A 15708-nucleotide genomic window follows, 5' to 3' on the forward strand; every position below is an offset into this window, starting at 1 on the left:
CTTGAACTTGACCTTATCTGAGAAGCACTTTCTCTGCCCTTCCATTCTAAATGATAGCTTTGCTGGATACAGTAATCTTGGATGTAGGTCCTTGCCTTTCATGACTTGGAATACTTCTTGCCAGCCCCTTCTTGCCTGTAAGGTCTCTTTGGAGAAATCAGCTGACAGTCTTATGGGAACCCCTTTGTAGGTAATTGTGTCCTTTTCTCTTGCTGCTTCTAATATTCTCTCCTTCTGTTTCATCTTGGGTAATGTAATTATGATGTGCCTTGGTGTGTTCCTCCTTGGGTCCAGCTTCTTTGGGACTCTCTCTCTGAGCTTCCTGGACTTCCTGGAAGTCTATTTCCTTTGCCAGATTAGGGAAGTTCTCCTTCATTATTTGTTCAAATAAGTTTTCAGTTTTTTGCTCTTCCTCTTCTCCTTCTGGCACCCCTATAATTCGGATGTTGGAATGTTTAAAGATGTCTTGGAGGTTCCTAAGCCTCTCCTCGTTTTTCCGAATTCTTGTTTCTTCATTCTTTTCTGGTTGGATGTTTCTTTCTTCCTTCTGGTCCACACTGTTGATCTGAGTCCCAGTTTCCTTCCCGTCACTATTGGTTCCCTGTACATTTTCCTTTGTTTCTCTTAGTATAGCCTTCATTTTTCCATCTAACTTGCGATCAAATTCAACCATTTCTGTGAGCATCCTCATTACCAGTGTTTTGAACTGTGCATCTGGTAGGTTGGATATCTCTTCGTTGCTTAGTTGTATTTTTTCTGGAGCTTTGATCTGACCTTTCATTTGGGCCATTTTTTTTTGTCTTTGCGCACCTGTTACATAAAGGGGCGGAGCCTAAGGTGTTCACTGGGGAGGGGCAATGCTGGTTGCTGCACTGTGATGCTGTATATGGGGGAGGGGTCCAATAAGGAGCAATGGCGCTTGCTCCACTCTCTGCAGGATTTCAGTCACTCCCTCCTCTACCCACAATCAAACTGGGCCCCTCTAGTGCTGATTCCCAAGTGAGTGGGCTTGTGCACACTCTAGGCCCCTGTGGGTCTCTCCAACGAACTCTCCTGTGAGCCTGGGAGTTTCTCCTGCTGCCGCCTCAACCTCCACAGCTGTTTTCAACCAGAGGTTTCAGCCTTTATTTCCCCAAGCTGGAGCCCTGGGTTGCACGATCTGGTCTGTTTTGCTCCCCCTCCATTCCTCCCAGTTTATCTATGTGCAAATATGGGGCCGCGGGGTCTGCTAGCTGTCTCACTGCTTGTCCCGCTCCACAATCCGCCACCTCGCCAGGTCTGCCAGCCGCTGCCTTGCCACGAGTCCTCTCCACCGTGACTACCCCTCTCTGCCCCTCCTACAGGTCTGGATGAATGTTTCTTCTTTATCTCCTTGGCTGTCGGACTTCCATGCAGTTTGATTTTCTGTCAGTTCTGGTTGTTTTTTGTTTTTAAATTGTTGTTGTCCTTCTTTTGGTTGTGCGAGGAGGCACAGTGTGTCTACCTATGCCTCCATCTTGGCCAGAACGCATTGCTATTTTTAAATGGACAAAAAATAAGCCTACTGTTTTACAGTCAATCCCACCCTACCCAACCACTGATCTGTTCTATCACTACAGATGAGTTCTGCCTTTGCCCAGTCTAGAATTTCACATAAATGGAATCATGTTATTTACTCCTGACACAAAGGGATCATATGTGGCATGAATTTTCCCCCTCAGCATATTGATATTTATCTTTATTCTTGCACTTAGTAGTAGTTCTGTTCCTTTTTATGATTGAGTAATATTTCACTGTAAGAATCTACCATGATTTGGTTATCCATTCACTTACTGATGGATATTTTATTTGTTTTCCAGTTTGGGACTCTTAGGAATAATACTGCTATGAACATTCAAGTTCTATTACTATGAACACTCAAGTTCCAGTTTTTTATGGACGCATAATTTCTTTTCTTTTGAAAAATACCTAGAAGTAAACTTGTAGATCATAAGGTAAGTTTATTTTTAACTTCACATGAAACTGCCGAACAATTTCCCAACTTGGCTGTACCATTTTATACATACACGGGAAATGTACAACAGTTTCAGCTCTTCTACATCTTCACCAACAATTGGTATTATCAGTCTTTTTAACTTTAGCCATTCCAGTGGATATGAAGTAATATTTCATTGTGGTTTTAATTTGCAATTCCCAACGACTAATGATGTTGAGCATCTTTTCATATGGGTATTGTCTTTGCATATTTTCTTTTGAAAAGTGTGTGTTAAAATATTTGGCATTCTTAAAATACTGTTTTGTTTTTTTTTGTCTTCTTATTGAGTTGGATGAGTTATATACACACACACTGCAAAATCATCAGTCACAATAATTTGTAGCTCAAAGGGATCTATAAGGTTTTGGGACCCCAAAGTACTAGCAACTTTTCTACATGTGGCTCTTCCTGATGAGAAGAATACACTCCGGCACTTAGTACAGACATGTACAATCAACACCAGTTACATCTTAGCAATAGAAGCTACAGCAGCACACAACAATTCCCACCCCCTGGAAAGTGTCACCTTGTCTTTCCTTCCCTACTGCAAACCTTGCCCAAGCGCTATCGGTTGTATCTGAACACTCCATGCAATAAACTCCACAGAATAAAGTATAACAATGACTTGAGTGCCAGTATCCAACAGAGCCGTACAAAGTTAACTCCCACTTCTCCCTGAATTTCCCCCAGTATATTTAGACATGTTAGTTTGGCCTTTGATTTCCCCTTAAGGGTTGGGAGACTTCAACCCAACCCTATTCATCTTTCTCCTTAAAGCCAACATGTATGAAGAGGGAAAGGTCAGGCCATGAGGGAGATAGTGGCCTAATAGTGCATTTACTTTAAGTTTCAAGCACTCACACTTGCAGCTCAACTAAACAAACATCTCATGTTTTCAATCCACCTAAACCCCTCTATCCTCATTTCTGACACTACTTTCTCACCTTTGGAGACTCCTCAATTCAGCTACTGCAGTCATACTGTCTTTCATGTGAGGCCATGCAGTTGAGTGTACAACAGCTGCAAAGTACCATCCTGGCTACCTCTCAACTCAGCCCCTAAAAGTTCATTAAGAGGTAGAACACTGGAGGACTCTTACTCTCCCTGCCCCTGTTCACCCTTGCCCACCACTTGGGTAAGAACAATTGCTACCAGATGTGAGAGAGTCTTTTCCTATACCTTAACTCAGCAGGCACAGGCCTCATCCTTCCTCTTTCAGAAAGCCATGTATGCCTCTGTCAGCACTCCCAAGAGCTGACAAGAACTGGGAGGGGTCAGATTTTTGATCCTCCAAGTAAGCTAACAAAGCAGCCTGTTACTGTTTCATGGACACTGGCAGACCACACAGTAGTCCTAGGTCAGAGAGACAGGACTCACAGCATAGCAAGGAACAAAAGCATCATGTGTGTATCAGTTCCCTCACTGCCCACAAGTCCCATTGAGCAGATCTGGAGAGGCCCACGTAGATGCTGCGAAGGAACAGGATTTGCATCCCAACTGACATATTATCGCCAACTTCTATTTGCTAATATTTTCTTAAGCATTTCTGTCTATACTCATGAGGGATATTGGTCTGTAGGATTTTTTTCTTGTAGTGGCTGTCTCAGGATAATGCTACCCAAATAAAATGAGTTAGGGCATGTTCCTTCCTCTTCAATTTTCAGAATTCTGCATACAATTGCTACTGTTTCTTCCTGAAATGCATGTTAAACTTCACCAGTAAAGCTATTTAGATGTAGTATTTTCTTGTGGGAAGGGTTTTAACTACATATTCAATTTCTTCAATAAATGTAGGGCTATTTAGGTTATCTGTTTCTTCCGGGGAGTGACTTTTGATATTTGCAAGTTTGTGTCCTTCAAGGAATTTGTCTATTTCCTCTAAGTTGTTGAACTAATTAGCATAAAGTTATACACAATACTCTTTTATTTTAATGTCTGTCAAAATTTCAGCTCTCCATTCCTCATTTTGGTAATTTCTGTCTTCTCATTTTTTCCTGATCATTCTGGCTGGAGATTTAGCAATTTATTGATGTTTTCAAAGAAGTATTTTGGCTTTATTGATAGTCTCAATTGTCAATTTTTTATTTAATTCACTGTTATATTTATCTTCTTCCTTCTACTTACGTTAGGTTTAATTTGTTCTTTGAAGCTTAAAATGGAAGAATAAATCAGGGTTCAGCAAACTACAGCCCACAGACCAAATCAGGTCCATGGTCTGTTTATATATTACTCTCCAACAAAGAATGTAACTTGGGAGGATATATATATATATAATTTTAATATATATATATATGAAATTAAATAAGTTTTTTAGCATGGTCTGCAAAGCCTAAAATATTTTCTATCTGGCCCTTTATAGAAAAAGTTTGTCAACCCTTTCTTCTTTTCTAAAATAAGCAGTTAACGTTAAGAATTTTCTCCAATGCTGCTTTAGCTGCTTTCTATTTTAATACGTTTTTATTATCATTAATTTCAAATGTGTTCTAATATTCCTTATGATTTCATCTTTGACACTGGAAAATTAAGAAGTGTGCTACTTAATTTCCAAATACTTGGTGATTTTCTATCACATTAATTGATTTCTACATTACTCCTATTATTATCAGAGAACATAACACTCTACAACATTCCCATCATTTGAAATTAGAGACTTGTTTTATGGCTCAGTATATGGTCTATCTTGAACACTGCATGTGCATTTGAAAAGAATGTGTGTTCTGTAGTTACGGAGAGTAGTGTTCTATAAATGTCAATTAGGTCAAGTGGGTTGATAGTGTTGTTCATATATTCTATATACTTATTTTTCCTCTTCTATCAATTACTGTGAAAGGCTGTTAAAATCCACAATGCAATTATGGATTTGTCTATTTCTCCTCTTCTGTGCATTTTTACTTTGTGTATTTCGAAGCTATATTATTAGGAAGAACATTTCTTTTTATTTGTCTTATTAAAAGAGACTAGGAGTTACAGGACCGAATCTTCCTTTGAACTAGGAATAAAGTTCAAACTTCTAACAAGAAAAGGTCTGATTGGTTTAGCCAGTCTTTGTAGTATGGGGCTGTGCAAAGTTCTGGAGTCAGGACACCTCATGAGTCCCTGAGCAGACTACAATAATAGCTTTATGATTAGACATTCATATCTGTTTCAATCATTGTCACAGGCAGAGCAGCCCATGCTAAAAGAAATTCTCAAAAGGAGCTTGTGGGCATGGCTAGAAAGGGAATGGCCATCTAGTTAAATGAATCATCACTCTAATTTTATCCCTTAGGAATGGAAGATATGTAATAGCACATGCAACTTCATCATCACTGTGTGGACCACTCCAAGAAAACAAAGAGTATCATCACAAACCAACAGGACTGAGGAGCTTTAGCTTACCTCGGCTATACAAAGGATTGCTTGTGAAGGAATGACAGGAAGAGAATACAGAGTATACAATGCATTCTCCATGCCTCCAACGTTTTTGCTTATAAAACAAAGTTCTAAAGGCAAAGTATGATCTGAAAGTCAGTACACTGAGGTTCCGCCCTCACAGTTGAACATGGTTGAATAATATAAGTCTAATGAGACTTAAAATATTTACTCATTTCAGAAGGTCTACTGATTTCTAAATTTGTCTAACTGTATTACATTTTTAAGATCTATCTACAATAGTACTCCCACTCTCATCTCCACTGCCCTAGGCATTCTATTGCATTATCCGGTATTTTCATCACAGCATCTATAACAATGAGAATCTACCTTTGTTTCTAGTCTGATTCTTCCTCCCCCACTTTTTAGAATGCTCCACGCAGACAGGGAGTTGTCTGTCTTCATCACCACTGTACTTCCTTTCCCCAATGTCTAGAACAGAGCTGGCAAATGATAACCTCTCAATACAAATCTGAAGGATGAATAAATTAATCATGGAAAATGGGTATCATCTAAAACTCAAGCGTTATTTACAATGGGCTCTGAAAGATAACTTTGGTTTGTGTATTTGAGCAGGATACGTTTTTATAATGCTCTGAATCTCCACAACATTTAAAATAACAAACATACTGTCATAACAAACTCCCTTTCAAATGTTTTTAGTACTTAGATTTAGTTTTTAACCAGTATCTTCTCCAATCACATTCCATCTGAAAATCTACAAGGTTCTCCTAACTTTCAACAAGCTTATGATTTTTATCAGTCATTTAATTAACAAATACTAACTGCTTCCCAACTTTGTGGAGGGCATTATGGGAAATTAACCAAACACCCTGCCTTCACAGAGCTTAGAAATTAATAGAGGAATGGCTTGACCACAGCAGTACTTTGAAAAGATTAGCTTCATCTCAGTATTTTATTGCACTGGAGGCAGGAACACCAATTAGGAGGTAATTATAGTAATTAGTTCAAGACAGAGACAAATGGAGGGTCTGATTTAGAACAGTAACAATGAAAACAAATGAAAAATAACTTAAGATAGCCCTGGCCAGTATGGTTCAGTGGGTTGGAGCATCATCTTTAAACCAAAAGGTTGCCAGTTCAATACCTGGTCAGGGCACATACCTAGCTTTCTGGTTTGGTCCCCAGTCAGGGTGTGTGCAAGAGGCAGCAGATGTTTGTCTCCTACATCGATGTTTGTCTCTCTCTCTCTCTCTCTCCCTCCCTTCCCCTTTTTCTAAAATCAATAAACATGTCCTTGGGTAAGAATTAAAAAAATAACATTAAGACAGAAATGACAAATGCTTTAAGAGTTTCGCATAGAATATTACCAGTGTTGAAATACTGTTCTTTTCTTAGTTACAGGTGGAGGACAACCTGGTGAACAACTTTCATTCTGCACATAATATGAAGTGATGACCTATCACCTATACAGATAAGTAATTTGCAGATGTTTAGACAGAAATATCTGAGCATTTAAGAACTATACTTTCAACACTAACTGGTTCACTATACCATTTGGATTTTAGCTTTGATTTCTAAAAGCAAGTATCAACAACTCAAAAACTAGATACAGAACATTTCTCAAACTTAACTGAGAGCAGTAGATGCTAAGCCATGAGTCCTGACAAAGACTTTAAAAGTTTATATTTTCATCTTGATAATATATTTTTAAAAATATATTCTTAATCATCTGGGTAACAACCTCATATCCATAATCAATGGTACACTAGAATTAGGGGGAGCTAAGGAAAAAGGCACAGAAGAGTCTTACAGGGTAAATGATACATTTATGCAAGTGAAAGTCCAACCACCTAATCTTGCGCATTTAAATACAGAAAAGTGGTATAGGAATTATTATAGGATGTACAGTATATAGAAAACCCCACACTGCGCTAAGGTAGACAATAGTATATTCACTGTGCAAAGAAAGATTTCATCTCAGCAAACACCATCCACCACCCTAAATTTAATTTGTTTTACTGGTTTAATAATTTTGCTTGTATTTCATTTATAAATTTACTTTGCATACAAGTAATAAGCATAAGAATTTTATACCTATATATACCTAAAATTAAGTTTTTTCAAAATTATTTTGTTATTTTGTTTAAATCCCTTTCAGATTAGTTGCAACTCTTAAGAGTGTGGATTCTGCTGCTATTTGGTCTGCTGCTTCTTATTACAGTTTTTCATTTCTTCTGTGATTTACAATTTTTAAAAAGATTTTATTTTTATTTATTTTTATAGAGAGAGGAAGGGAGGGAGAAAGAAATGGAGAGAAACATGGATGTGCAAGAGAAAGATCCATTGGTTGCCTCTCACAGGTCCCCAGTTGGGGACCTGGCCTGCAACCCAGACATGTGCCCTGATTGGGAATCAAACCAGTGACCTTTCAGTTTGCAGGCCGGCACTCAATCCACTGAGCTGCACTAGCCAAGCCTAGTAAGTATTTTAACAAAATTATTTAGTCCAACACTGGGGATTCACAATATATGTTCCCCCTTTAAAGGGGAACTGAATTCATGCTTAAGACTAACATAGTAGGAAAAACCTTGGAGATTCAAATCAGAAATATCCACACACACACACACACACACACACACACACACACACACACACACACACAAGACCTCCTCCCCCACCATATCCATTTCTGAATCTTGGCTCTCCTAGTAGCTTAATGTGTAAAAACCTAAGCAGTAATTTCTAAGCCTCCTTTATTTGTGGGGTAAATATGAAGACAGTTATGTGGTACACTATAACTCAAATGAAGAGTCTTTTCCTCTATCTAAATTAGCTTCTTCTGATTTCTCTTTTTTTTTCTATAGCATTCAATATTCTATAACTCTTCCTGCATTTCCAACACACTTCTAATTATTAATAGACAACTGTACTATCTACAACAATCTAAGACTAACAGAAAGAATCACAAAAAGACAACAGCCTTCTTTGATTCAAAGTAAAAGAAAGCCAATGGAAAAAAACATTTAAATCTCCCTCCATAAGCATTTTTAAAATTCTTAGTCTCACTACTAACTTAGCAGCTGGGCTGGCATGGACTAAATAATTGCAACATAAAATCTCAAAAAACAAACAAACAAACAAAAAACCCCACAAAAAAAAAAATCAATTTCCTACTAGATACAAGGACATCAGACAAATGATTTTTAAAAATTCATTAGGGTTTAACGTCTTGTCATCTTTGATGTCTCTGTATAGAACTAGTAATACATCACAATGTGGAACCAAGAATTTTCAAATTTCCAAAGCTTTTAGCCTAAAAGTCCGTTATGTTTTTTTCCATAAGATAAAAGACACATTTTTCATTTTCACCAATACCTTTATTGATTTGGATATTTTGAGTATGCCAGCAACCTGCTGCTATTGGCTTCTAGTGGGTAGAGGCTAGGGTTCTGCTAAACATCTTCAAATGCCCCACAGCAAAGAATTATTTGGCCAAAATGTCAATAGTACCAAGAAACTTCGTAAACCGCTTTTGACACGTTTGATCAGTCACAGCACCTTTTCCATGTACTGAACAAATCTTTTTTTTGTATTTCAGTTGCGTTTTACCTTTCTTGAAATAATAAAGCATTATACGTCAACAATGCTGCTTAGCTTCTTCCATCTTCAATATTATAATGGCTGCACAAAAATTCAATCATCTTGGTAAGTTTTTAAAATGCACGCAGATGTGACAGAGGTCACAATACAATCTAACAAAATTGTTTTGAATGAAGTTAAAGACAGTTAAGTGCTATAGAGCCATCGTATGGAAAAAAGTGTAACAGACTTTTTGTCCAACCCAATATTTTACCTCCATATCCTTTAAACTACAACATATCCTACATAAAAGCTACAGGATTCATTTTCCTCAAGTGCATCTCTGAGGCTGTCACTGTCTTATTTAAATTTTTATTTATTGTCTTTACTGTCTTATTTTAAATTTTTCTGTAATTCTCAAGGCCTTCTGCATTAAGGCCCTACTGAACCTCGTCCTTCCAACTTACCTCCAACAATTGCTAAACCAAAAGTTTCATGAGGCAATGATATTGAGGTATCCCCTATCCCTAGAGTAGTATGTAAATACAATAGATAGCATAACCAATAGTAATACTTGAAAGAAGTAATGGAAATGTGTAATGCTCCTCTCCCACCAAAAAGCCACTGGACATAGTCTTCCTTCATTTCTAACAAACACACTTCTAATCATTAATACACAACTGTACTAACCGCAACAATCTAACACTAACAAAAGAATCACAAAAAGACAACAGCATTCTGTGATCCAAAGGAAAAGAAAGCCAATGGAAGAAAACATTTTAATCCCCCTCCTTGATCATTTTTAAAATTCTTAGTCTTACTAACTTAGCAGCTGGGTTGGCATAGACCAAATAATTGCAACATGACATCTCTAAGAAAAACAAAAGAATCAATTTCCTACTAGATACAAGGACATCAGACAAATGATTTTTAAAAATTCATGAACTAGCCCTGGCTGGTGTGGCTCAGTGGATTGAGCATGGGTCTGTGAACCAAAGGGTTGCTGGTTCAATTCCCAGTCAGGGCACATGCCTGGATTGCAGGCCAGGACACACAAGAGGCATACACATACTGATGTTTGTCTTTCTCCCACCCTTTCCCTCTCTCTAAAAATAAATAAATGAAATAATCTTTAAAAAAATAAAGAAAAAGAAAATAAAGACTTTAAATAAATAAAATAAAAATCCATTAACTAAACCTTTTGAGTACCTCTCAGTTCCCCTAACGTCTTCTAATGAACAAAAACCAAATGTCCAAAATACACATACACACATACATACACACACACACACACAAAATACTTCCCCTCTGAATAAAATACATGTATGATGTTTATGATAATTACTGCTAATCATGAAATTACCAGCAGGGATTTCTTAAATATTCATCTCTCCATTCCCTCTTACATACTCAATGGCACTGACCCAATCCTCCACTACAAAATCTGGAAAAAAACAGGGCTTGAAATTAATATATAAACATTTAATTCACCTCTAACTTTCCTATAACATTACTGTTTTGTGCAGAGACAGACTCCTTAGGGATCTGCAGCACAATCTAAAACACACGTGGATCTTTAGGTAACCTAACAAAATTAAATTATAGCTGTCATAAAGTCAATCCAATTCTCCAGTTCTTTAAACAACAGGGTTCAGTATTTTTTAATATAAAAATTCACAATTCATCTTTACCAACTTAATGACTCATATCAGATACATGCATCAGGCTATCACAACTTCTTTAACAATGAAGGCAAAACTTGCGAACCAAACTAGAGTTCCCAGAGGTGTAATTCACTTGGATTATAAAATCTACTGCAAAATCCTTCATAAATTTACTCTCTGAATTGATGAAATGGATGGAGGGGCAGAGAAAAATATAAACATAAAATATGCGTGACAGTATCTCAATTGTTATTTGCTAATGGCAGGGGCAAAGGGGATCACTCTGTGGACGACAGAGCCATAAAAAAAAAAAAAGACAACATTTTTAATTGTTACTAAACTAGTCTATATGCTCAAAAAATGTGACCATCCAACACCCCAATAAGTTAATAGACTATGATCTAAATTAAAAGCTTAATTAAATGCAAAATAAAATGCTAATGTTCTGCTTCCCTAAAGAAACATACAACCCCATAAACTGCTGAACATGATCCTACCAATAACGGCCAGAGTGGATATTTTGAATATTAAATCAAGAAATCATGATAAGTGCTAGCGGTTCCTCTAGGCCTCAGCAGCAGCCTTAGGTATCAGAGCAAACTCGAGCCCTCTTAACACTCAAAGAATAATGTTGATGTCATTCCGAGGCTACTGTTTCTTTGCACTACGTACTAGTCATTCCTTGATCCACAATGCAATTTTTACCTCCCACCCCCAAAATAAAGAGATCTCAAGATAGAGAAGCCCTCGGGTACCCCTTCTCTACCTCCAGCGGCTGCTGCTTTCTCCTCCCTCCAGCTTCAAGGTGGGGGCTCCAGAAGATCCCAGGCAATTCCGAGCCCGGGTGCTGTTTGTTTTGCCTGTGCACGGTAGCTCTGGCCAGATGCTTCCTTTCCCAGTTTGCCCGAAGTGGAGCGCTACAGGGAACCCGGGGGCTGAGGAGGGAGCCCGGGTGGCAGCGACGCCGCCGCTGCCGCCGCCTCTGGTATGTCAGGGGCCGGGATTGTATTTCGAAAGATCCGCCATTTTCACCTCGTCATCACCATCACAGCTCAGCAGCTTCCCCGACAGCCCAAGCCCCAGCAGCCGCAGCCGCCGCCAGTAACCTCCCCCTTCCTCCTCCTCCCCTCCTTGACCCTCCCCTCCAGAGAGGCGCACACCCACATATCCCGGGAAGCCTCCCGCCGGCCCCGCCAACCTTCAAATGCACAGGGGGATATAAATGTACACACAGCCCAAGCTGAGACCTCCCACCCCACAACGAAAAATGGTGCTCCTGCGGCCCGCAGCCACGCCAAAGGAAGTCGCGACACCTGCGGGGTCCCCAGTCCGGCCTATTTTTGTTTAGAAGAGCAAAAGCCGTAGGGAAGGCGACATAAGGACAATAAGGAATCCAATTACTTCATTTTCAAAATAGCAACTTGAAGTGATGGAATGCACTGTATTCACTGTGCCCATCTCAGCAATAAAAACAAGATCAAGACCTTCAGTGTTACGCACCAATTCTGACATTTTCCTCCACTGTCAGCACTACTTTAACAGAATGAGCTGTTTCCATAGTCACATCTGACCTTTCTGGCACATTTGCAAATTACAGGCATTGATTTTTATGCAGATACTGCAGTCAAAACAAAGTTCTGAACTATTTTCCTCTCCACTTGATTTCATCTGATCATTTCTGTCCCTGAACACTGTAACTTCCAATTTGTCACTGGTTTAAGACGTCAAAGCGCAACTACATTTAAAATGTATTGGTCCTATTCATGGGTGAACAGTTTCTAAAATATAGAAAATATACCTTTAAGTTAATATTCTTTGCTACATTTTTAAGATCTGTTACCAAATTAAAAAAAAATCTACTGCTGTTCAATACAGTGAAAATAAAACAGCTTGCTTTAGAATAAGACCCCAGTTACCCATCCACCCCCACCAGCCCCTCTCATCATGAACTTCAACAAATATGTAAAACAGAACATAGGCATTTTTTTAATCATCAAAGAAATAACAAGAAAACATAAGCTTCAAGGCTTCTGACAAAACCAGAATTTTTTAAAAGACTAAATTTGCTACCTTTGTTAATTTCAGAAAGATTTGATAATCACCTATTCAAAGTCTGAATTCTATACCTAATATAACCTGAGCTCTAAAAGACCAATCTGAAAAGAGCAAACTGAATTTCAAGGTTTCGAATAGGGCCACTATATTGCCTTGTTTAACAGTCTAAGAAGAGGCAGAAGTTGAAAAAGCCATTTCATTTCCTTACCTTGCTTGAATGACAACTCCATATAAACGTCGGTAGATGCAGGCTTAAACTAGTGTTATCTACCACCAGCCTAATCGCCGTGTCTATACGCAGCGTGCTAGAGCCTTGAAAGTATCAAGTCTTCCCAGCGTCTTCATCTTTAAACTTTATTTTCCCACCGCCAGCCGCGCACACCAGCACCCTGCTTGGTGTTTACCGTTGCTTGGCCAAGCTAAGTCCCGGCCCGCTCCCTTCCCCCGTGCACCTCGGGGACATTATGACATTTGGCTGGTGGGCTTCGCGAGGAAAACGGACACACACGAAGATACCATACAAAGGGGCGTAGGAAGAACGGGACGGCAGGCAGCAGGGAAAGGAGGGGCTGGTACAAAATGACACAGCAGCAAAACCGGTTCCCAGAAACCCAGGGCCGACACGGCCGACTTCTCCGGCCACGCAGTCTGCGTGTCAACAGCCGCGGGAGCCCTTCCTCCAGACCGCCAGGAAGGGCGGGCTGCCGGGTGACAGACGCCCTCCCGAGTGCAGGCGGGAAGAGGCAGAACCCGGAGGATCCTCCCGCCTACCGCGGGCCGGGGTGGGGCGCGGCGACCCCCAGCCTGCAGGTTCCCGCTCTCCGCCACGACCCACCAGCCCCGGTTCCCGGAGGGGGCGGTCCGGCGCCCTCCGCCCGCGCCACCACTCTCAGCGCCCCTTCCCGCCCGCCTGCCCATATGCCCCACCCCAGGTCTGACACTCACCAAAGCCGGCGGCGCCGCCGCCTCCTTCTCGCGGCCGCGCTCCTTGGGCTCCAGCAGCCGCGGTAGCGGCGGCGCCTCCGAGACACAGACCCGGGTTTGTTCAAAATCACGCGCCCAGCGCCATTCCGCCGCCGCATCCCATAATACGCTAGGCCCTCCCCGCCTGCGCGCCCCTCTCAGCCCGCCCCTCCATTCCGCCCGCCCCGCCTCTCCGCTGGCTTTCTCCGCCCCGCCCTTTTGGCGCCGCCGGTCCCCCCGCCCCTTGGCAACCCGGTCTTGCGTCATTCCGCAAGGCGCCGTAAGTACGCTCCAGCTTCACGTGACTCTGAGTGGGATATCTGTCAAAGCTTTCGCACCAATGTTCCAACCTGCGGAGGCTGGGAGGGGGAAGGGCGGGATCGCGTTTGCAATGGGGAGGGCCTCCCTAATCCAGAGTTCTTGGCGATTTCCAGTGTCCTGCCACTGTTTGATGTGCTTGCGTGGAAATGCCAAATTTTGTCGTTTTTTAGGCACTAATTTTGTAGGGGTAGTTGAAAAGCCCCTGGAGACCACTCAAAGTTACATTTATTTTGAAAGGGATATTTTTTTTTCAGTATACTGCTAAGACTAACAATCAAAATTCCATGTATTTAGTCATCTATTTTTATTTCCCCCTATCCTTTATTATACAATAAGAAAAGATGCCTACATTTGGAGTTGGATAAACAGTCACTGAGAGATTATTCAGTTAACTACTCCGTGTGAGACAAGAATTAAACAGGAGAAACAATAGAAATTACAAAAGAGCGTAATGCATAATAGTGTGGTACAGTCTGTAATTGCTAATGAAGCCCGGAGAACATACAGGCCAACGTGTGAACATACCGTAGTCCTGGAACAATGGAGGAGGTGAGATGCAGTGGAAGCAGCACTCACTTTGGAATCAAGCAGTCCTGGTTTTAAATTCTGGCTACTCCACTTATTAGTGTACAAGACTTAGCGTTACTTTTCTCACCTACAGAACAAAAATAAAGCTTCCCAGGGTTCTGAGAGTTAAATGAAGACAGGAGTATCAAGCTGCTACACAGTCTCTGCCTCAAATATTTGTTCTATTATGCCATAATCAACAGCACCCCATACCTCTCACCTCAAATTCAGTGGTTAGGATTTAGCATGGCAAGTGACATGAAATTAGCACAGGCTTGGAATTGGTGAAGTCTGTGGGTCAGTTTACATACCTTGGTTTCCTGCTCCATTCCCATTGGGCATATACAGGAAGTGACCCATTGATTTTTCTCTTTCACATGAATGTTTCTCTTTCTCTCTCTCTCTCCTCCTCCCTCTCTGTCTAAAATCAATAAACATATCCTCAAGGAAGGAGTAAAAAAAATAAAACCTGAACAAAACGAATGTATTACTGGGTACCTATTATGTGCCAGGTATACTGCTAGGTACTAAAAGTATATAGTAGTTGACCAAATTTTCTCAAACTAGATTAGTTTCCAGATTATTTATAAGTTCCTTTGTTCATGAGTCCATTTGTCATAAGTCCACTTTAGACCTTCTGTGTTCCTGCCACTCAAAGAGGATCCATCTAAGCTTATCCCCTTTTTCCAGCAGTAAACTGCTTGTTACTTGGTGCTGCTAGACTGATTGCAGGGGTGAAGATAAGGAAAACAGCTTCTCTTTGATCCTGTTCCAACTTCATTCTTACCCAGGCTTTGGATCCATTGGTCTCTGTGATCCTGATCCTCCCCAGCATAATGACCTCTAATGATCTTGGCCCAGGACAATTTCCAGTCCTCTCTCAGGAATAGGGGTTTGTTGCTGGGTTTTGTTGTTTGTTTTCCCTTTTCCTTCAGGTGCAATGGGCCTACACCTGGCCCTTGAGGAACAACAAGTTTGCTGCCTTTCTCCATCAGTTTAAGCCTTTTGTTCCTTACAAGAGAAGGGTCTGGGCTTCATGCTACCGTTCCTGCAATGGCAGCCAGTCCTCTCCTCAATGCCTGTCTGCCACCCAGCCCCCAGTCTTTGTCCTGGGTGCCCAGTGGAGATCCCTGGAGAAAAGCCTGGGAATGGATGCAAACTCCCCTTATG

The 15708-nt window shown here is 40.7% G+C and overlaps 1 protein-coding gene across 6 annotated transcripts in view; it reads right to left on the reverse strand.

Annotated features, from left to right (window-relative positions):
• LIN54 (lin-54 DREAM MuvB core complex component) overlaps positions 1 to 13805 on the reverse strand; it is a 79485-nt gene extending 65680 nt beyond the window's left edge. For 2 of the 6 annotated variants that reach the window (XM_053922686.2, XM_053922687.2), the window contains exon 1: positions 13633 to 13805. In XM_053922686.2, the coding sequence (XP_053778661.1) occupies positions 13633 to 13769 (137 nt within the window). In that variant the 5' untranslated portion in view covers positions 13770 to 13805. Of the gene's footprint in view, positions 1 to 11398; positions 11740 to 12895; positions 13545 to 13632 lie in introns of those variants that run through there. The other 4 variants (XM_024574836.4, XM_024574835.4, XM_024574837.4 and 1 more) reach the window with 4 other exon arrangements.
• Between the last annotated feature and the right edge of the window lie 1903 nt (positions 13806 to 15708).

Source organism: Desmodus rotundus, chromosome 4 (assembly GCF_022682495.2).
Source record: "Desmodus rotundus isolate HL8 chromosome 4, HLdesRot8A.1, whole genome shotgun sequence".
Classification (NCBI taxonomy): Eukaryota; Metazoa; Chordata; class Mammalia; order Chiroptera; family Phyllostomidae; genus Desmodus; species Desmodus rotundus.